Genomic DNA, 23,293 nt, shown 5'->3' with positions numbered 1-23,293 from the left:
GTCTTGGTAGCTAGCATTTTGAAAACACCAGGGTAGCATGAGTGAGCCGGGCGTGGTGGCACACTCCTTTAATCCCAACAGTCGAGAGGCAGAGGCAACTCGATCTCTGTGAGTTCAAGGCCAGCCTGGTCTACAGACGAGTTTAAGAACAGCCAAGAACAGCTAAGGCTACACAGAGAAACCCTGTCTCGAATCCCTTCCCCCGAAATCAGATCTTAAAAGTCCATTAAACCAATGCTAGTTTGTCAAGAGACTTGTCTCCCCTCTACAGATTGCCGGCAAACGTGGGCCTTGTGAACAAAGGCTAGAGAGCAAGAAATGGGTTTCCAGCATGCCTCACCTTTTCCTCTTTCATTTCTTTTATTTATTTATTTTTTTTAAGGTACAACAGACTGTGGCCATATTTGAGCACAGCTATGTTTGGGTATGAGCAGTGCCAAGGAGAGAGGAGCAAGAGCCCAGCCCGTAGGGTTCCGAATCTCATTTAGCCGACTTTCCTGTCTTCCTCAGAAGCAGTCCGTGTTTTCACAGCTGAAATATGGGGCTTGGAAAGTTACAAGAGCGCTAGGCTGCTCCCTCACTGAAGCCCCTCAAATGATAATGCGAACCGAGACTCCTTCCTGGGAACTTAAGGTCATGAGCTTTAATGAGGGACAATGGAACTCCGGTGTGGGCTTCAGGAAGATGGAGACAGTCAGATGAGGTGGGGGCAGGGAAGTGAGGATGAGGGGAAGAGCCCCAGCCTGGGAAAGCAGAACAGAGAGGTCAAGGCCAGGGAACTGGGGAGCTAGAGAAGAGGCGGATCTTTCAGGATCTGTCCAAGTAGGCCCCTCACAGCAGTCTCGAAAGCATGAAGGACTCCTTTGAGAAACTGGGGCACCTATTTACCGGCGCTACCTCCCCACTTAGTGGGAGCGGCGATAACCACTTAAGGATCCTCCCGCCCCCAAATGGCTTTTCTTGCCCTTGAAAACAACTGACCCTCAAGAAAAAAAAATAAAAATAAATAAAAAATAAAATAAAACCTTTTTAAGAGAGGAGGGCCGGGGGCAAGGCGTTCTGCAGTCATCCCGTGGGGGAACCTACCCCAGTTGGGAGAACTTTAATATTCATTGGAAGAGAGCGTGGGGGAGGGGGCGGAAGCCTCGGGGGTATCGGGATCGCAGAGCAAGGGGTCCCGCGGCTGCCCGGGATGGGCGGGCGGCGGCGGCCTGGGGCGCGGTCTCCGGCCGGGGAGGCCAACCCGCAGGCCTGGAACGTGAGCAGGAGCGCTGAGGGCCCGGGGCGAGGAGCAGAGACCGGCCTAGGCCTCGGAAGCTCGGACACACCCACCGCCGCGGCCGCGCTTACCTGCTCCTCCTCGGGGGTCAGCTCCGGCGCCATGTCCGGCCGGGCGCGGTCGCCGGCTCCATGCCGCGCCGCCGCCGCCGCCGCCGCCGCCGCCGGGGGACGGACTGGCGTGCGAGCGCCGGAGCCCGCGGCACTCGAACTCGGCTTCTGCGGCCCGGCGCCTCAGCAGCTCTCGGCCGGCTCACGCATGGTGGGACCGGCCCGGCCCGGCGCCCGCGGCGGCTGCCAACGCCGCTCCTGCTCCCCGCGGGGAGGAAATGCCTCTTATTTTCTCCACTCCTTTGCTCACACTACCCCTCCTCTCCAGAGGAGGGAAAAAGTGCAGGCGAGGAACTAGCCCCAGCTGGGTTGCTTTCTTTCTGTCTTTCTTTTTTTTTAAAGGAAATATGAGATCGACAACTTTCAAAGCCGCCCGCGAAGGCTCCGGGCGTTGATTTCAGAAGGCCGCCGGCGAGCGCCTCGCGACCGCCCAGCCCGGGCGTGCTCGGGGATGCGGGGCCCTGCGACCTGCGGGGCGGCCTCGCGGCCCAGTTCCTCAAAAGCCGCCGCGGCGGCGAGCGGGAGGGCGGGCGCGAGCGAGCGAGGAAAAGGCGTCCCCCTCCCGGCTCAGGGCCAGCCCTGCGGCCTGCGCCGCGTCCGCCCGAGCCCCCCGCGGCTCCATTGAGAAACTGAGCATCTCATTCACAAACAGGCGCCGGGGAGGGGAGGGAGGGGAGGGGAGGGGAGGGCTGGGCCGAACGGGGACGCTGTCCGAGAGGGGGAGACAGAGAGGAGCTGGGAGGAGGGGAGGCCGAGCGGAGTGGCGGGGAGGGCTGCGGGGCACTGGAGGCTGGACTCCCCTAGGGGAGGGAGAGGGACTGTGAGTTAAAAGAATCCAAAATTTGGGGATGACGGCCACCCTTCCTGGCCTTCACAGGCCACCGCCACCTATCTGTGAGGAACCCGCGTCTTAGGGTCTTAAAGGTTGTCTCCTAGGGCCAAGAAGTTCAGATGCCAGGGATCTGACAGATAAGCAAGGCCCACATTTCTTTGCTCAATGTATTCTGTATTCCAGCATCATTGTAGCTAATTTTAATCACGTACAAGAAAAAGGCATCCTATGTCAGAATTCATTCAGGAACTCCACAGCCTTTGCTACTGCTTTATTTTACTCTAGGGCAAGCGCAGCAGAGTTTGGGCCTCTCGGGGATAGGGTCGTTGCAAAGGGAGGGCTGGGCCTGCTGTGATTTTTCATCATTTTGATTTTAGACCAAAGATAAGTATTCCAGAAGGATCTCAACAAACCAGAGTGCCACAGCTAGTCCCCCGGGACTGACACCCAGAAAGAACCAGGGGAAGAGTCTTGAGAAAATAAAGTGCTGTCGGTTTTGATGCTCATCTTGGAGGACTATTTAAAAACAGGATGGAGTCTGGCTGCCCTCGGGCTAGTTTTGGCCTATTCCGTTCAAGTGATCCAGGAAACTCCAGCACATGACCCTGCAAAAACTGTAGGACTTGAAAAATAATGTTCAACCTCACCTGATTTATCGGTTTTGTTTTGTTTTTGCTTTTCGAAATAGGACTTCTCTGTAGCTTTTGGAGACTGTCCTGGGACTTGCCCTGTAGACCAGGCTGGTCTTTAATTCACAGAGGTCTGCCTGCTTTTGCTGGGATTAAAGGCATGTGCCACCACCACCCACTGGTTGGTCAGTTTGTTTTTTGAGACAGGTTTCTCTATGTATCCCTAGCTGACATAGAATCTAGAACTCCACCAGACCGGATTCAAACTTGCAGAGATCCACCTTCCTCCCAACTAAAGGCCTACGCCAGCAACCTGACATTAAATTTTTTTTAATTGAAAATATTTTTTTTCTTACAATATTTTTTTTTTTCTTTTTCGAGACAGGGTTTCTCTGTGTAGCTTTGGAGCCTATCCTGGCACTCGCTCTGGAGACCAGGCTGGCCTCGAACTCACAGGCACCACCAACGCCCAGCTCTTACTATATATTCTTAACCTCATTTTTGCACTGGTGTCGTAGCAGTCCGGGTTACCTTTGCTAAGATTTCGTTTGTTTGTTTGCTTGTTTGTTTTGTTTTTTTCCAGAGGCTCCGTTTTGAGAAATGGTCTCTAGCTGTTAAGTAGTCCTGGCTGTCCTGGAACTGGCTATATATAGATCAGGCTGGCCTTGAATTCACAGAGGTCTGCATCTTAAGTGATAGGATTAAAAAAAAGCATGCCCATCCCACCTGGCCCCTTCAAATAGGTTAGTTAGTCTTTTTTTTTTTTTTTTTTTTTTTTTTTTTTTTTTTTTTTTTTTTGAGACTGGGTTTCTCTGTGGCTTTGGAGGCTGTCCTGGAACTAGCTTTTGTAGACCAGGCTGGTCTCGAATTTACAGAGATCCACCTGCCTCTGCTTCCCGAGTGCTGGGACTAAATGCATGCATCACCACCGCCAGGCTAGGATAGTTAATTTTTTGCCACCAGTAAGATGGACTCTAGGTTGAATTGAGGAACCCACTCAAAAGCTAGTTTCAGTACTGTAACTGGAAGACACCCTGTGTAACAAGTGTATTTACATGCCAGGCTGCTGTTTAGTATCATTTTAATTGGGCAAATGTGTTACATTTGTTTATGCTGCAGAATATTACTTTAGCTGTATAAAGGTGTTACTTTTGTTTATCCTGTATTTGTCTAACAATGTAAGGATGTGTGTTTAATTATATAAAGATACTTTGTATCTGTTTCACCTTGCCTGCCTAAGGCAGGCACAAGATTGGTCTAATACAGAGCTGACTGGCCAATAGCTAGACAGAGAAAGGATAGGCAGGGCTAGCAGGCAGAGAATAAATAGGAGAGGAAGAAAAACAGGAAGAACTAGAGGAGAATGAGGGAGACCCCTGGTGCAAGAAGCAAGGTTGCCACTAACCAGACACAGAAAAGCAGTGAAAGTGAGATACACAGAAGTGTGGGGCTGGTGGCACACGCCTTTAATCCCAGCACTCCAGAGGCAGAGGCAGGAGGATTTCTGAGAGTTCAGGTTAGCCTGGTCTACACAGCTAGTTCCCAGACAGTCAAGGCAAAGAAATCCTGTCTCAACAAAACAAAACAAAACTGGGTTCAATTCTTAGTACCCACAGGGCAGCTCACAACATTAGGTAACTCCAGTCCCAAGGGATCCAATACCCTCTTCTGGCCTCTGAGGGAATATGTGATGAATAGACATACAGGCTGGAAAAAATCACCCATGTACACATAAAAAACTAAAGATAAAACTTGTAAAATAATTCAAGACTTCAAATAGTGTGTACAACATAACTCATTTATGTAAAGAAAAAAGTATTTGTAAGCTCATTTATACATAGAAAAGCTCTGGAAGAATACATGAATGTAACTGGTTTTCTCTTCAGGGAGAAACTGGGAATCTTGGGAAATAGAACTGAAAGGAAGACTTTAATATGCATTTTTGCTTACCCTTTTTTTTTTTGGTTTTTCGAGACAGGGTTTCTCTGTGTAGCTTTGGAGCCTACTGGCTCTGGAGACCAGGCTGGCCTCAAACTTACAGAGATCCGCCTGCCTCTGCCTCCCAAGTGCTGGGATTAAAGGCATGCACCACCAACGCCCGGCTTGCTTACCATTTTTATTAACATATAATATACACAAATAAAAAGTGAAAATGTAAATATACAGCCACATGGGTTTTTATAAACTGAATAGTAATAAAATCAACAAATCAAGAAATAGAACTTGAGGTCCAGCAGTGGTGGCACACTCCTTTAATCCCAGCATTCTGGAGGCAGAGGCAGGCACATCTCTTGAGTTAAAGGCCATCCAGCTCTACAGAAGGAGTTCCAGGACAGCCAGGGGTACACAGAGAAACACTGTTACAAAAATAGAAAGAAGGAAAGAAGGAAGGAAGGGAGGGAGGAAGAGAGGGAGGGAGGCAGGAAGGAAACTCGGAGTTGGAGAGGATGTCTCAGCAGTTAAAAGCATTTGCTGCACTTCCAGAGAAGTCAGGTTTGGTTCCCAGAACCCATATCAAGCAGCTCACAACTGTCTATAATTCCAGCTCCTAGATATGCAACATCCTCTTCTGGCCTCTTCAGGTACCTGTGAACACATATGCAGACATACACATAAAAAAGATAAATCTTACACCAGGAAGTGGTAATGGTGTTGGTACACATCTTTAATCCTAGCATCAGGGAGACAGAGGCAGACAAATCTATTGAGCTTTAGTCCAGTCTGGACTACAGAGTTCCAGGGCTACACAGAGAAACCCTGTCTCAGAAAATAAACTAAAATAAATAAATAAAATCTAAAAAAAAAAAACACTCCTATTTTGTTTGTTTGTTTGTTTTTCTATGTTCTGAGGACAGGGTTTCTCTGTGGGACAATCCTGGCTGTCCTGGAACTTGCTTTGTAGACCAGGCTGTCCTTGAACTCACTGAGATTCACCTGCCTCTGCCTCCCAAGTGTTGGGATCAAAGGTGTGTGCCACCACCACTCCTATTCTTTTCCTTCCAGTCACTTCTGCTTTAAAGTGACTGTCTTGGCTCTAACAGTATAGCTTTACTATTGTATGTTTAAAAAGTCATTTAGCCAGGGCATTAGTGGTACATACCTATAATCTCAGCAGTCAGGACGCAGAGAGAGGCAGGTGGATCTCTTAGTTTGAGTCCATCCAGGTCTGTACAACCCAGGCCAGCCAGGGTTACACAGTGAAATCCTGTCTCCAAAAATAAATAAAACAGTCATTTAAACAAATACATGTTTTCTCCCTAATAAGGAAAATGCTCTAGAACTAAGTTGAGGAGTTAGGAGGAAACAACAGAGCAAAGCAGAGTAAGAAATTATGGGACACAAGAAAGGCAACCAAGACTACAGATTGATGGAGGCCCCTGCTCCTGTGTGCCAATGTGAGATGAAGAAATAACCCTTCCTTGCTTCCAGAATGTGTGTGGCTGGAACTTTGAGCTCACTCTGAGATAGTGAGGAGTCAGGCAAAAAACAGACTATGTGGTACTGAGACAGATAAAACACAAAATGTAATGATTTGGTTCTTTGGCCCTCCAGCCCAATGTTCTGCAGGTCTAACTGGTTTCTAACATATTTCATTGGCAAACCACTATGGGCTCTGATGACAGTCCCAATCCAGGTGGTGCTTTTGTTTTTAAGGATTTATTATCCTACAGATTCCTCCTTAAACAACCTAAGAATTTATCATCTAAATATTAACAGTAATGGTAGTATTTATATCAATATTACTAGTCATAATGGTTTCTTGCTTTAACTATTTCTAAAGTTTTTTTTTTTTCTTTTGGTTTTTTGACACAGGATTTCTCTGTGAGTTTGAGGCTAGCCTGGTCTACAAGAGCCAGTTCCAGAGCAGCCTCCAAAGCTACACAGAGAAACCCTGTCTGGGGGGGGGGGGAAGGGAGTGTCTGCCAACACCCAGCTTCTTTTGGTTTTGATTTTTTTTTTTTTTCTGAGATAGGGTCTCAGCCCAGACTGGCCTTGGAATTACTTTGTAGCCAAGGATGCAAAACTATCTTTAAACTCCTGGTTGTCCAAATGCTGAGATTACAGGCATGCTCCACCACAGCTAGCATTCTAAGGTTCTTCTATCCATCTGTCCATTGTAATGACCACTTAGTGCCACAGAGTGCACAGATCTATAAAACAAGAGTCTGCCTGACATTTTATGTAGAATAAATGACGCAAGTTGTCAGTGGATGAGTGATCAACCAGTAGCCCTGCTGGTAATTTCTTTCAGTAACATTGCATAAACCAATGAAGAAAAAGGAGGAGGAGGAGGAGGAGGAGGAGGAGGAGGAGGAGGAGGAGGAGGAGGAGGAGGAAGAGGAAGAAGAAGAAGAAGAAGAAGAAGAAGAAGAAGAAGAAGAAGAAGAAGAAATAAAATGGGAATGCCCTATATATTACAAACAAGTGAAAACAGAAAGCCTGTCTCCACCTGCTACTGATATTACTTTTGCACTTCTTTTATTCAGTGACCCTGGGGCACCTTCAGTCAGTGATTCAGCCAGCTACAAATTTTCTGTTGAGGTGAAACCTGAACCTAGGCTTTATAACTAAATCTACCGATGTGGTAAGGAAAATAATAAAGGATGGAATTTAACTGAATGAAAGAAGCTTGGGGTGTTCAGAGTGCAAATGTGTGTGGGGGCAGTGCAGTTGAATAAAGGAAGTTTGCCAGAATTGCTGCCTATCACAAGCTCGACAGGACAATGGAAATGAATGAGACACAAAAACCAAGCACCAAGTACTTGGGTGGCTAGCTTTGCTCTTAAAGAGAAATCTTAGAACCCAGTACAAATGTCAATATCTAGTTTGGGTTTGTTTATTCATTTGTATTCTTGTTTTTTTGGGGGGTAGGGGTGTATTTTTTCCCAGGCTCTCACTCTGTAGCCCATGCGGGCTGAAATTCAAGACAATTCTCCTGCCTCAGTGCTAGGATTGCAAGCATAGGTTGCCATGTACTACTAGGATTGCCTTGAACTACAGTCTTTTATAGTTTTTTTCTGTTTTTTGATTGTTGTTGTTGTCCTTTTGAGATGGGCCTCCTGTAGTTCAGAACTCCATTTAGACGAGGATGACGTTGAACTCCTGACTGATTCTCTAGCTTCTCCAGTGCTGGGATTATATGTGTTTATGGGTGTGTCACCACACCTAGTTAACTCAATATGGTTTTGGTTGGTTGGTTTTAGATTTTTTAATTACATTTATTTATTTAACCTGTGTGTCACACATGCCTATATGTATAGCACCCATGTGAAAGGACAATTTCAAGGAACAGTTCGTTTAGTCAGACATGTGGGTCCTAGGGATGGAATGAGAGGTTATTAGGCTTGACAGCAGCCAGCTAACTTACTGGCCCCAAACTACCATCTTTTTTGAGATAGGATCTTACTATAATTCTCTATGCAGACCAGGGGCCTTGAGCTCACAGAGATCCAACTGCCTATGATTCCTAAGTGTTGGGATAGAAGGTATGGGTCACCAAACCTGGCCCAAACTATAGTCTTGAATTAACAAAATCAAGTATGGTATAGCTAGCCTGCTCAGACAGATCTTAGACTACAGAATAGATTAAAGAGCAAAGACTGGGAGCAACATAATGACCCTGAATCGATTTAGTAATAAATCATACTGTACATACACTGGAGTAAGTTGACATTAGTTGTATACTTACCATATTTCCCTTAAACACTGTGCTAAATTATTTCAGTTGGTTGTGGTAGCATACAATTGAGATCAGCATTCAGAAGACAGAGAGAGGCAGGCAGAATTCTGTGAGTTCAAGACCAGTCTGGTCTACATAGTGAGTTGTAGGCCAGTCAGGGCTACAGAGATCCTGTTTCAAGAAAAACAAAAACTGTCTGGCAGCAGTGGTGGTGCATGTCTTTAACCCCAGCACTCTGGAGGAGACAGAAGCAGGGATCTCTGTGAGTTTGAGGCCTGGTCTACATAGTGAGTTCCAGGGCAGCCAGGACTACTACAAACAGAGAAAGCCTGTCTCAAAAACAAAAAACAAAACAAAAAACAAAACAAAAACCAAGCAAACAAATACAAAACAACCTAAAATTAAAATAAGTAATTTTTATTCATCTAATTTCACCATAAATACTATAAGAAAGGCAAAATCATAAATTTCATTTTATAAAAGATAAATATGGTTGATGCCAGACATTGGTGGCACACCCCTTTAATCCCAGCACTTGGGAGGCAGAGGCAGGCGATTCTCTGTGAGTCCAAGGCCAGCCTGGTTCCAGAGCAAGTGCCAGGATAGGCTCCAAAGCTACACAGAGAAACCCTGTCTCGAAAAAAAAAAAGATATATATGGTTATATGGTTGAATGTGTGTATATACATATAGCAACACACACACACACACACACACACACACACTGAGGAAGATGCCTAGCATTGACCTTTGGCTTCCAGATGCATGCATATGCACCCACACCTGCACACACACACAAAATGTCACCAGTGCTAAACATGTTGGTGCAATCTGTAGATCCAACACAAGATGAACTCAAGTTTGATTCTCATTCCCCCAGCAAAAGAAGGAGGGTAGGGTAGGGGAAGCTATGTATGTACGTCAGTTGGTACAGTGCTTGTCTGGTATGCACAGTGGCCCAGAGTTAGGTTTTGGTCCCCAGAACTGCATGAAACCTTGTCGAAGAGTTCAGGAGTGGAGGCAGGAGTACCAAAAATGCAAGGTTGAGACTGGTATAGTCTCCTTTTTTTCTCTCTCTCTCTCTCTCTCTCTCTCTCTCTCTCTCTCTCTCTCTCTCTCTCTCTCTCTCTCTTTCAAGACAGGGTTTCTCTGTGTAGCCTTGTCTCTCCTGGACAAGGAGCTATACTCTGTGGCTGAAACTCACTCTGTAGATCAGGCTGGCCTCAAACTCACAGAGATCCTCTTGACTCAGCCTCCCAAATGCTAGGATAAAAGGCATGCACCACCACCAGGCTGAAATTCTAGGTTTTTAAAAAACCTTCTTTTCGGGGCTGGAGAGTGCTCTTAACCTCTGAGCCCTGAAGCTTCAGGGCTCAGAGGTTAAGAGCACTGACTGCTGTTCCAGAGGTCCTCAGTTCAATTCCCAGCAACCACATGGTGGCTCACAACCATCTATAATGAGATCTGATGCCCTCTTCTGGTGGGCAGGCATACATGGGGGCAGAATGTTGTATACAAAATAAATAAATAAAATCTTTAAAAAAAGAAAAAAGAAAAAAACAACTTTCTTTTCAAGATTTTATTTTTATGTAAATTGGTATTTTGTCCGAATATACTTCAGTGTGAAGGTACCAGACTCACTGGAATTTGAATTGCAGACTGTTGTGAGCTGCCATATGGGTACTGGGAATTGAACCCTGTCCTCTGGAAGAGCAGCCAGTGCTCTGAACAGCAGGCTGAGCCATCTCTCCAGCCCAAATTGCACAGTTCCCGGATTGATAAAAACAGCTGCTGAGGGCTGGAGAGATGGCTCAGAGGTTAAGAGCACTGACTGCTCTTCCAGAGGTCCTGAGTTCAATTCCCAGCAACCACATGGTGGCTCACAACCATCCGTTATGAGATCTGGTGCCCTCTTCTGGTGGGCAGGCATACATGGGGGCAGAATGTTGTATACAAAATAAATAAATAAAATCTTTAAAAAAAGAAAAAAGAAAAAAACAACTTTCTTTTCAAGATTTTATTTTTATGTAAATTGGTATTTTGTCCGAATATACTTCAGTGTGAAGGTACCAGACTCACTGGAATTTGAATTGCAGACTGTTGTGAGCTGCCATATGGGTACTGGGAATTGAACCCTGTCCTCTGGAAGAGCAGCCAGTGCTCTGAACAGCAGGCTGAGCCATCTCTCCAGCCCAAATTGCACAGTTCCCGGATTGATAAAAACAGCTGCTGAGGGCTGGAGAGATGGCTCAGAGGTTAAGAGCACTGACTGCTCTTCCAGAGGTCCTGAGTTCAATTCCCAGCAACCACATGGTGGCTCACAACCATCCGTTATGAGATCTGGTGCCCTCTTCTGGTGTGCAGATATACATGGAAGCAGAATGTTGTATACATAATAAATAAATAAATAAATAAATAAATAAATAAAATCTTAAAAAAAGAAAAAGAAAAACAAAACAAAATTTAAAAAAAGAAGACAGCTGCTGAAAGAAAACTGAAGAATTCAGAAAACTATCAAATAAGTCAGGGATGGTGGCAAAGGCATATAATCCCAATTAGTTGGGAGACTGAGACTTAATTGAAAATTCAAGGCTTTGCTTGGACTGAAAAGCTAGTTCAAGGTCAGTCTGCAGAAATATTCCTTAACATAAGGATAGTATCTTTATATAGCAAATCTGACCTAAATACAGAAAGAACTTCTATAGGCAAATGCCTGAATCTGTAGTCAGTGGGCTTTGTCACTAGGTGAGAGGAAAAACAGAGTTTCTTCCTGTCTGATTAGAGAGCAGCTTACGTCCTGTGAAAGCAGATGCTGCTATGAGTTCCACTGGATGTGCTGATCTGTGTAACCAGGCTCTGCTTAACCACTACTTCTGAACAGAGCCACCGCATCTGTTCTCAGAACTAATTAACTCAAAGGGAGTTAACTCAAGATCTGACCTGGATCCTTTGAAAGGGGACACTTTCTGTTGAAGGGAATGGTGTATCAGTTTGTCCAATAAGAGAAGTCCTAACAATGTGGAAAGCAGAGTGAGCTGCAGATTGAGGCCATAGGATCTGGAATATGCTTTCTGAACAGAGTAAAAACTAATTGGTTAATTCTAAACACTTCTACTTTTTCATTGCTGATGAGGAGCTTTGCTTCTGAAGGAATCTTGCCTCAGGCTTTTCCTTAACTACCCTTCACTAGGATAAAATCTGAAGTCCCCTCTGCCTTCCAGCCTCCCTCTCCTAACTCTCCATTCCTATTTTGTACTTGAGTCATGCTGAACCTACTTGATTCCAAACCAAGACCCACACTGCTCTAGAGGAGTGCTGATACATAACATCTAACTCTTTGAGGACCTGCTTTCTTCCTGGTCTGCAGAGTATACTAGGTCCCTCCCCAGAGCCTTAGCCCAGCTCCATCCTCCTCTGCGAAATCTCCTGTTCTTCCTTTGCCCCTAAGCTCTAGATACTTTTCTGCACTAAAGCAATCATTTCACCCTGCTCTATACACTATGGAGTTTATTTTCTCACTGGATGGCACACCCCTCAAGGTCTTGTCCACCTCTATGACACACATCTCAGAGACATAGCATGAGGGTTATCTCTTGATAGGGGCTCTAACATTTCTTGAAGTAAATGAACCCTATTAGCATTTTATCTCTGGGAAGGTCTAAACCGTAGAAAATCACACTTGTTTTCTCAGAAGAAGGAACATATTCAAATACCAAGAATTGCAGTTCCTGGTAAGACCTTTCAGAAAATGGCATTGCCAACAGCAGCAACTGGAAACTCAGCAGAATGTTTGAGTGCTAAAAAGGGTGAAAAGGCCCACGATTTGAGCAGTCATGCCAGAAGTCTCCTAGGAGGAAGGGGAAGGTGCAGGAAATATCTAAATCTTAATAATCACAAGCAAGCTTTTTCTTAAGAATCGCATATATTTACATTGTAGACCTGGGATATACATACCACAGTAAAGAGATAATCAAATCTATCTGGATTCTACCTCCAGTAGGGGCCCACACCCCAAGTCTGATCCAACATCCCATGGGGGGTGGTAAGCTGTTTCCAGTGGGGTGGGTTTGGAAAGTGCACTCCAAAATATCACCACTGTCCTCTTCCTCAGGCTTTTGTGGGCTGTCCTCTAGTTGTCCATGAGGTTCCCAGGGCTGTGGGGAGGACTCTTCAGCTTGGGGGTAGACAGGTGCTCCAGCTCATAGTGCCCATTCTCAGAAGCCTTGTGTGAGAATTTATCCTTCATGTCCTCCTGGCTCCTCTTGTGCTCAATAATCTGTTGGAGCTGGTGACCAGCATATTCTGGCTTGGTAGTCAGTGGACCAGCTGGCACGGCTACACCTAGAATATCTGACACCATGTAGGGGCGCAGCCAGCCCACCAAAGGAGTACTTCCAGGACTATAGTGTGTCTGTTTATGGTAGAAAAGAAGTCCATCTACCTACAGGAGGAAAAAAAATCAGGAATCATAATGACTATGGGCCACATATTTCTAAGACAGATGCACAGAGGATGCTCTTGTGGGTTCTTTATTTGGGGAAACAAGTTCTCTCTATTATATAGCCCATCTATCCTGTTATATTGGCCAGGCTGGACTTGAGTTCATAGAGATCCACCAGCATCTGCCTTCTAAGTGATTGGGATTATAGGAGTGTGCAACCATGCCCAGCCAATTTTTCTTTTTTTATTCTAAGCCACTGCCAGTGGAAAAAACTCCTTGTTTCTCATATGCAGTTTCTTAAATAAGGACTGGGGCTGGAGCTGATAGTAGGCACCAATTACCCCAGGTTTGCAGGTTGAAGCAGGAAAGATCTCAAGATCAGCCAGACTGAGCTCTACAGTGAAACCTTGTCCAAAAGAAGGGAGAGGGGAAGATCTAGTAATAAGAACTTGATTTACAGAATGCTTTCCTATCCACTGTTTTCCTCACACACACACCCACAGGACATTTGAGAGATGGGGGTTTCTCAACATGGAAAGTTTTAGGCACCTCTCTAAAGATGCAAAGTCTAAAGCAAGATTCAACCTGAGTTCATGTTCCATGTCTTCTGTCCCTAAGTTGTGGGCACTTTCTACTGACAGAAAGTCTCAATAGTAAAGCTAGCTCCTCATATGGGATAAAGGCAAGGGATCTAGGTAGCTCCACCGAGGCACCAGACCGAGCTCAGGAACAGTCCTGTTCAGAGGCCCTGCTTCCCAAGCTATTGTTGCTGCCTAAAACTCCTCCTAGACTGTTTGGAGCCCTATTCTGGGAAACTCAGTTTTTCTAAACGGGAAAACCTCCTACGGCCCCATACTTTCTCTTCTGTGATTCAATGACTCACCCTTAAAAAGCATTTCTTGCCACTGGGATATAAGAGTTATAAATAAAGATAGTGTTCTTACCACCTTCTTAATTGACTCCCAGAAATGAAGCAACTTAGTCTTTGCCATTTCCTTATCCAGGAAGCTGTGATCCTTTACAAAATTAAATATACTTCTAGCAAAAACTTGACTGTGACTAGGCAGAATTTTAAAAGGGATGATGGGTAAGAAAACTTTGCTTGTTAAGCCGAGAGAGACTAACTGTAGGTTCTGAGGATGATAAAAGACTATCCCAGACTTGGGAGTTCCTGAGATAGGAGATTTTCAGTACTAACACATGACAAGTATGGGCAAAGTAAATGAGTTGGCCCTACCACCATGCCACTAATTACTAAACATTGTTATCCCAGGAACCATCTGTGCTTTGACCAAAAGAGACTCAGAGGTTTAAACATCTTTGGGGTCAGTCAATCACATATGCCCATATGCCTTTACTTTACAACCAGCCTCGGCAGTCAAACAAGGCACACAATGATGATCTAGGATGGCAGGATTCTTTGCTCCTCTCTAGGCTTGTTTCCCAGGGGTGCTAGTGGTGCTAGTTTTGGTTTAGTAGGGGTGAGGTTGAGGCTCTGGAGGGCAGCAACTATACCTTTTCCTTAGAATTAATTTTTAGCCCTGTTTTGATGCTTAGACACAGAAAAATAAGATTTCATGTACCCCAGTCTCCCTGTATCCTACAATCATGTCAGAGCAATAGACCATGGTTTCATTACCTCAAAAGGAAAATCCATAGACAGCACCTTACACAGGCTCTCAGGAGTACACGGGTAATTCTTTAGTCCCACAAATTTAAACTGAAATGTAAATGAGAACAAAGAATTAGTACATGTTTCAGATGATACTGGCTCTTTGATTGAAGAGCTTTATCAAATAAGTTTTTCTTCTCAACACTCAGGAAGCTAAGGCAGGAAAATCACTGTGAGTTTGGAGTTTCAAGGTCAATTTAAGCTATCAACCCCGTCTTTAAAAAAGGGAGGAAGGTGCTTAGTGGTGGTGCCACACGGCTTTAATCCCAGCACTTAGAAGGGAGAGGCAGGTGAATCTCTGTGAGTTTGAGGCCAGCCAGGTATACAGAGTGAGTTCCAGGACAGGATCCAAAACTACAGATAAACCCTGTCTTAAAAAAAAAAAAAAAAAAAAAAAAACGAAAAGGGAGGGAAAAAGAAAGAAAAAAGTAGGGGGAGTGAATAGAGAGAAATTCAAATGCCAAATGCTTAGATCCCACTTCCAGCACTCTAATAACAGTCTAGAAGTGTATGTATATTTCACCAAGTTCCAGATACTACACACAGAGATCTAAGCTAGTCTGGTTTACATAGCAAGCTCCAGGCCAAGGCCAGCCTCAGCTATGCAATGAGATCCTGTCTCAAAACAAAACAAAACAAAACAAAAAACAACAACAAAAAAAACTAATAGGTTGTTGTGTTACAGTTTCAAGATTGAAACATCCCATCCAGCAGGAAAGCTCTTTTTTTTAAGCAGGTAAGCAACTCAAAATAGCTTCAGCTAGTCCCTGAGGTTGACCAGATACCCCACTAGAGTAAACAATAAAAGCTGAGCATCTCTCTCAGAACAAAGGTACAAATACTGTGCAAAGAAGGCTGAGACCAGACAGCAGCCTGGAAGAAGCAGAAATATATATATATTACACAGTGTGTGTGTGTGTGTGTGTGTGTGTGTGTGTGTGTGTGTGTGTGTAATTTGGTTCTTACAACTCTTGAGAGTATCCTTTACTTTTTAGAGATGGGATCTTACTCCATAACTATATTCTCCAGGCTAATGTCAAAAATGAGCTTCTCCTTCCTCAGCCTCCTATGTGCTAGGTCTACAAGTATGTACTACCAATCCTGGCTTATTAGTGCCATTTGCAGATTAAAAAAAAAAACAAAAACAAAAACAAACAAAAAACCTAAAGCAAGTGAGGCTATTATGCTAATAATTACCATTATTATTTTTAATGGTACTAGAGATTGAACTTAGGTCTTGACACATTCTAAACAAGTTCTATAATCTGAGTCATACCTCCAGCCCTTACACTAGTAATTATTAAACTCACAAACAGAATTAGACGTGGATATCCATGAAACTCAGTTTTCCCATTTTACTATTATAATAAGTTGCCTTGAAAGATAAACTCATCGATCAAGAGTGGTAGGGCTAGAGGGATGGCTCAGTGTTTAAGAGCACTGGCTGCTTTTCCAGGACCCATCTTTGATTCCTAGCAGACACATGGTGGTTCCCAACCACTTTGAAAAGATCCAATGCCTTCTTCTGACCTTAGTGGGCACCACAAAGTGCTGACATATAAGTAGGCAAAACATATATACACATAAAATTATAAAATAATTTTCTGCCAGGCATAGCGGCACACACACCTTTAGTCCCAGTACTCAAGAGTCAAAGGTGAGTAGATCTCTGTGAGTTTGAGACTGGCCTGGTCTACAAGACAGCCAGGACTATGTATAGAAACCCTGTTTAAAAAGAGAGAGGGGGAGCTGGAGAGATGGCTCAGAGGTTAGGAGCACTGATTGCTCTTCCAGAGGTCCTGAGTTTAATTCCCAGCAACCACATGGTGGCTCACAACCATCCATTATGAGATCTGGTGCCCTCTTCTGGTGTGCAGATATACATGGAAGCAGAATGTTGTATACATAATAAATAAATAAATAAATAAATAAAAAAAAAAAAAAAAAAAAAGCCGGGCGTTGGTGGCGCACGCCTTTAATCCCAGCACTCGGGAGGCAGAGGCAGGCGGATCTCTGTGAGTTTGAGACCAGCCTGGTCTACAAGAGCTAGTTCCAGGATAGGCTCCAAAGCCACAGAGAAACCCTGTCTCGAAAAACCAAAAAAAAAAAAAAAAAAAAAAGAGAGAGAGAGAGGGGCTAGAGAGATGGCTCAGTGGTTGGGAACATTTGCTGTTCTTCAGAGGACCTAGGTTCAATTCCCAGCACCCACATGAGAGCTCATAACTGTCTGTAACTCCAGTTCCAGGGGATCCAGCTCCCTCACCAAAGACATGCAGGTCAAACACCAATGCATATAAAATAAATAAATGGAAAATTTTTAAAAAGAGAGAGAAAGGGAAGGAAGGAAGGAAAGAAAGAAAAGAAAAAAAGAGGAAAGAAAGTAAAGGGAATTGTGGCTCATGCCTGTAATCCCAATACTTAGGAAGCTGAGACAGCAAGATCTGAAGTCTAAGGTCATAGCTACATAGCCAGTTCAAGGCCAGCTTGGGCCATATGAAACCTTGTCTCAAAACTAAACAACAATTATAAAAAGAACTCTGTACTTCTAACAACAGCCTTACAGGATTAATCTTGGTTTTCTCTCCGAGTCCTTCTTCTTCTGGTAACTTTGAGTGCATCCAGTAGAATCGGAAATCGGTCTGCCACAGAGAAGGTTGAGAAAACAATGTTCATCTCAAACTCCTATATGAATGAAACACCTCATTCTAATAGCCACATGACTCATATAGACCTAAGCCATGCTGGTGCTCTCCCTATTTCCATTTATAACCATAAATTTATCAAAAGTTTCAAGATTTTCACTGTGTATGGGGTGTGTTTCAGATGGCAAGATAGATCAGTGGCTAAGGGTGCTTGCCATACAAATTTGTAACCTGAATTTCATCTTTACAACCCACACTTGGAAGATGAAAACCTTCACCCAAAAGATATTCTTTGACCTCCATGTACTTGCTTTCAAATCACACACACACAATAATGATAAATAAAATTCTAAAATATATTTCATTGTTTATATTATACAAAGTATTGTATTACACAAAGGCATTTTCATACAAGTATAAGTTGTAAGATTTTTTTCTTTGAAAATTTAGCAAAGCTGCCAGTCATTGTGGCTCAAACCTGCACAAATCCCAGCATTTAGGAGGTAGACACAGGGCATCTTTGACTACACAGTGAAATCAGCCTACACTATATAACATATGTCGTGATTTCACTGGTGGCTTGGCATGGTAGCTAATACTTGCAATCCCATCAATCAGAGGTCTGAAGCAGAAGGACCACGAGTTGGAGGTTATCCTGACCTAAACAGCAAAATCACTTATTTATTTATTTATTTATGCTTAGTGTTTTTGTTTGTTTGTTTGTTTGTTTTGGTTTTTCGAGACAGGGTTTCTCTGTGTAGCTTTGGAGCCTATCCTAGCACTCGCTCTGGAGACCAAGCTGGCCTTGAATTCACAGAGATCCGCCTGCCTCTGTCTCCCGAGTGCTGGGATTAAAGGCATGTGCCACCACTGTCCAGCAATCTTCAGCCTCTTATATAGGATGAGCCTGCTTCAAACAATAACACAGTCATCACTCAAGATATACTGGATCATGCCTGTAACCCTAGCATTTGAAAAGCTACAGCAGGAAGGCCAGAAGATTTAGGCCAACCTGGGCTACATAGTTCTAAGCCAGCCTCAGCTACAGAATGAGGCTCTGTCTTCAAATAAATAAACAAATATATAAATAGATAGCTGGGCTCTAGTGTCACACACCTTTAATCCCAGCACTTGAAAAGCAGAGGCAGGAAGATCTCTGTGAGTTTTAGTATAGCCTGGCCTTACAGAGCAAGGTCCAGGACAGCCATGGCTACAGAGAGAAACCATGCCTGGAAAAACAAACAAACAAACAAACAAACAAACAGAAATGAATGAATGAGTAACTTCAACCACCATCTAGGAACTATATTACCATCATTGCTATTTTACATGTTGAAGACTCTGAAAACCAGAAAGGTGAAGTCACTTGCCTGGGTGAACACAAAAAATATTGTGAGACCTAGATTCCTCCATTCCAAAGCACATTATACTAACTCCCTTGCTTCATTTTAATCTGGCTATTAAAAAAACACTACACAGCTGAATCTTTTCCTAAGTACTTGATTCCCTGAATTATTAATGTGCATTCTTCTATGAGATACTCCCTGTTCTTTTACTTTGCTTCTGGAAATTTGAAACAATAAAATTAATTTTCTTTTTCTTCTGTGTTTTTGTTGAGACAGGGTTTTGTATAGCTCAGGCTGGTCTCAGGCTTGCTATATATCAGAGGGTGGCCTTGAACTTCTGATCCTCTGTAGAGGCTACAGGTATGACTAGTTTATGAGGTGCTGGGGACTGAGCCCAGAGTTTTACGTATACTAGGTCAGCATTCTACCAGCTGAGCTGCATCCTCATTTCCTTGATTTGTTTTGTTTTGTTGAGACAGGAATGGTCTTGCTATGTAGCTCAGGCTGGGCTTGAAATTCATGACATTCATCCAGCTTCAGCCTGTAATAAAGGGACCACAGGCATGAGCTACTATGCTGCACTTGTCTTTTTCTTATAGTAAAACTATATATTATATATAGTATAATATGTATGTGGTTTTTAATTACCAAATTTATAAATTGTGAATATCCTTTTTAAAAAAACTAAAGGGAGGCCACCCAAGGCTAGACAGCAAAATTCTATCTCAAACAAACCAAAACACCACTAGCTGTCATTTCCTGAAACCCACCAGAAGGTAACAGATATAGAAAGAAACAGTCTAGTAGGCTATCCCAGTGTGGTGGTACACACTTTTGATCCCAGCACTCAGGAGGCAGAGGCAGATGCATCTGTGAGTTTCAGGCCAGACAGGGCTACAGAGTAAGACCTTGTCTCAAAAACAAACAAACAAATAAACAAAAAAAGAAAGTAAGTAGTCAGTCTGGAACTAGGCACAGCAGTTCATGCCTGTAATCTCTTCCTAGAGCAAGCTTTGAGATTTGAGGCTCTGTATCATACCAAGGATGACCTGGCATTTTCAGGGTCAGGATATGGTGGGTGAAGAAGGGAAGGTACATGAGTTTGCTTGATGCTGCTGTCTGCATAAGATCCCACAACAATCCTCACATTCTCTGGAGCGACGTGAGGGGGCCACCACAGCTACTAACATACCTCCAGCCTGAACCTCTGCTGTTTCTTCTTCCTTAAGAAATGCTGTATTTCCCTTAGTTTCTCATACTTATTTTTTAAACTAAGTTAATTCAAACACCCTCAAAGATGCAGGGAGCATTAGATAATGTTCTTGATTACCACATCCTGTATCTACCAAGAAGTTGGTCACGTACTAAACCCACATGCTGAACCACCTTCCCGGGAGTAAAGAAGACAGGAAAGACATGAGGAGGTTATCACTCCTTACCTGACAGTCATAAAAAGGGTGTCCCCGCCAGCACATCACATCCAAAACATAGTAGGTCTGGTTTACCTCACTGTAAATGCAGTCCAGAATGGTGTAGTCTACAGATATAAGAAAGTCAACACACGAAACTCAACTTCCAGCCAGGGTTCCATCCACTGTGATATAAGGAGCTCCATCCTAACAGGCTCAAGTCAGACAATCCTCAGAGCTTGTGGCAATTGTCAGTACTAAAGATGATAGATTCATCAAGAAGAGAGTTGTACTTAGCCCTTTCTAGCTACCTGACATAGCTGAAAGATGCTACAAGGTAAGATAGTATGAGAGATCACACTTTAGTCAGTGGGAATTCTAAACAAGTTGGGACATTTATTTACTTTTAAAGAAGCTCAGGTTTTAATTTTGCTTTTATTGTTTTTTTAAGCAAGCTAGCCTGGAATCTACTATGGACCCGAAGATGACTTAGAACTCCTGATCTTCTTGCTTCCATTTCCCAATTGCTAAGATTATAGGCAAGCACCATCAAGCCTGCTATTGTACTGTTTTAAGACAGGACTTCACTTTGTAGCCCAGACTGGCCTCAAGCTTTTAGCAATCCTACTGTCCTTGACTTCCTGAATGCTGGGATCACGAGGCACCTGCTACCACTCTAGGCTATTTTTATTCTATGTGTATGTGAAAGGTTTTGCTCTGTTACCCAAGCTCGCATTGCCTTTTGAGGGACTGGACACAACCACATCTGGCTTACAATTACTTTCTTATTATGAGTGTTGTGCCATATGAGGAATATCACATATAACTCATCTCTTTCTTCAAGGAAATAGATATAAGATGATTACAGAGACAAGAGCTAAGTTACACAACATAAACTATGAACAACAGGAATTCTAGGAGAAAACTGGAGTAAAGGAGGCGGGCTACAGTGCTTCTTGCCTGAATTCCCTGCACTTGGTAGGCTGAGGCAAGAAGATCAGGATTTTTTTTTCCTTCCTTCCTTCCTTCCTTCCTTCCTTCCTTCCTTCCTTCCTTCCTTCCTTCCTTCCTTCCTTCCTTCCTTCCGTGTGTGTGTGTGTGTGTGTGTGTGTGTGTGTTTGAGACAGGGTTTCTCTGTGTAGCCCTGGCTATCCTAGAACTCACTTTGTAGGCCAGGCTGACCTCAAACTCAGAGATCTGCCTGCTAGCCTTACTACAGAACACAAAAGAAATCTTCAATGAACCTGGGCAGGAAGAGAATAGAGCAGGTTTGGGCCTCAGCTTTGCCCGTTCCCCTCAAAACAACTAAGAATACATTATTTAATCTTTGTAACCCTAGTCCACTTACTGAGGCCAGGTAGGAGGAAAGCTAAGGTAGGAAAATGACAAAGGAGAAAGAAAATTGGACCGGGAAACCCCAGAAACAGCTCACTGTGTTGTTACACTTGGCATTCTCTCAGGGACCTTTATGGAAAAAAAAACTCTGCGTGTCATTTTGTAATAAATGGCCCAAGGCATGAATGATGACCTTCATTCAGAGATATTCTACCTAGTGTGCCTCACAGGGCTGCATGTATCATGCAACTGAGGAGACCTGACTCTGAAGGGAGGATGCTTTCAAAGTGGGTCATTACAATAACTAACCAAGTCTGCTTGTATAGTGAAGTTTCAGCATCACTCTGAGCCCTCAAGAGAAGGTTTCTCCCTGTTTCCTAAAGCCCAAGTCCTTCCCCTATTTATTTCACATTAACCAGGGTGCAAGATTAGGAATGGGGATGTGGCCTCATCCTTGGAGAGTAACAAGGATCAACCAGAAAACCAACAGCAGCTGTCCCTCAGACTATCAAAATCAATGACTGCCAGGCTATGGTGGGGCATGCCTTTAATCCCAGCACTCGGGAGGCAAAGATAGGTGGTGGATCTCTGTGAGTTCAAGGACAACCTTGTCTACAGAGCTAGTTCTAGGACAGCCAAAGCTACAGAAAGAAACTATCTTTTAAGACTAAACATAAATAAATAAATAAATAAATAAATAATTCCTATCTTTATAGAAAATCAACTAGGATTTTTATAAATGTAAACTCTGCCTGATTCTATACAACAAGGAAGGGAGCTACCACACCTGCATCTAAGGGCAAAAACATCAGACAACTTGAACCAGGGAGCACCCATGATAGCTAAAGAGGTCCTGCCCTGCTAACTTCCAGAGAAGGTTCAAGCTGGAAAGGAAGATGTTTATGAAGATCAGCAGCCTGGGATACACAGTAGCAGAGGTGCACAGAGATGGACCAATAGAGTCTCCTGTTCTACATGGGCAACCTTGAGATCACCAGGACCAACATGTCCTTCCACTATTTTCTGTTTGCCTATAGCTGGAGGACTGGGACACTAGACCAGTACAGTGTAACTGCTTATGGATCAAACTTTACAGATCATTGTCTTCTAGGTGATGAGCAAAGAGACTAACAAAAACAAAGACAAGTTTTTGGATCTACTGGAATTGAAAGCTAATTAATAGTTTTTACTCCAATTCCCCATTACATTCAGGGGCACCCAGTCCCACACAGTGTCTCTGCAAGACCCAGTGAGTGTGAATCAGCCCTGGCTCTTACTTCACTTGGTCTGCTCTAAATTCATGCCCCCCACCTCTCCAGCTGGCTTGGCTAGCTCCTAGAGTCCCACCTTAACATTGGATGTCTGATTCCCTGATTCATACCCACCATCCCCAGATATTCATTCATTTCATTGCCTGACCTCCAGACCCTGGAAATAGACACACCTGCTCCTGCAATCCATCTCCAGGCTCTAAAGGCACATCCACTAGACCTGGGAATCCACTCCAACATGTCAGAGGTTTACCTCTAATTTCCTTCACTCAACACTCATGGCCCCACACTGAAACACCCCACTCTTCCCACCATCAACTGAAATGCTAACTACTACATCTGGTTTGCTTTCTGCTTTTTCCTATGGAGGATATTCTCAAAGTTTTGAACTTTGTTCTATCCCAGAATCTGTTGAACAGACTCCCTGTTAAAAACAAGAGTAAAACATGGAGTCAGGAGATGTAACTCCATTGTTAAAAGTACTTGTCTGGAAAACACAAAGCCATGGGTTCAATACTCAACAACTATCAATGTTCAAGAAAGCAATTTCATCCTTAGCCACAGAGCAATTTGAAGGCCAGCCTGTACACATGAGACTGTCTCATAAACAAAACCATGGTTAAGAGCAGTGACTGTTCTTTCAGAGAA

The 23,293-nt window shown here is 43.8% G+C and overlaps 2 protein-coding genes across 2 annotated transcripts in view; both read right to left on the bottom strand.

Annotated features, from left to right (window-relative positions):
* The window catches only part of Ptpn9 (protein tyrosine phosphatase non-receptor type 9), a 73,733-nt gene extending 71,699 nt beyond the window's left edge, over nucleotides 1-2,034 (bottom strand). Inside the window, exon 1 of the mRNA XM_027415005.2 lies at nucleotides 1,351-2,034. Within this exon, the coding sequence (XP_027270806.1) occupies nucleotides 1,351-1,383 (33 nt within the window). The 5' untranslated portion in view covers nucleotides 1,384-2,034. The remainder of the gene's footprint in view (nucleotides 1-1,350) is intronic.
* Nucleotides 2,035-12,431: 10,397 nt separating this feature from the next.
* Snupn (snurportin 1) overlaps nucleotides 12,432-23,293 on the bottom strand; it is a 32,932-nt gene continuing 22,070 nt past the window's right edge. Inside the window, exons 6-9 of the mRNA XM_027415007.2 lie at nucleotides 20,070-20,167; nucleotides 17,204-17,281; nucleotides 14,610-14,690; nucleotides 12,432-12,970 (exon numbers count right to left, since the gene is read on the bottom strand). Coding sequence (XP_027270808.1) covers nucleotides 12,659-12,970; nucleotides 14,610-14,690; nucleotides 17,204-17,281; nucleotides 20,070-20,167 — 569 coding nt within the window. The 3' untranslated portion in view covers nucleotides 12,432-12,658. The remainder of the gene's footprint in view (nucleotides 12,971-14,609; nucleotides 14,691-17,203; nucleotides 17,282-20,069; nucleotides 20,168-23,293) is intronic.

The sequence above is a fragment of the Cricetulus griseus genome, chromosome 4, assembly GCF_003668045.3.
Source record: "Cricetulus griseus strain 17A/GY chromosome 4, alternate assembly CriGri-PICRH-1.0, whole genome shotgun sequence".
NCBI lineage: Eukaryota > Metazoa > Chordata > Mammalia > Rodentia > Cricetidae > Cricetulus > Cricetulus griseus.
This window is presented reverse-complemented; position numbering and strand designations above follow the sequence as displayed.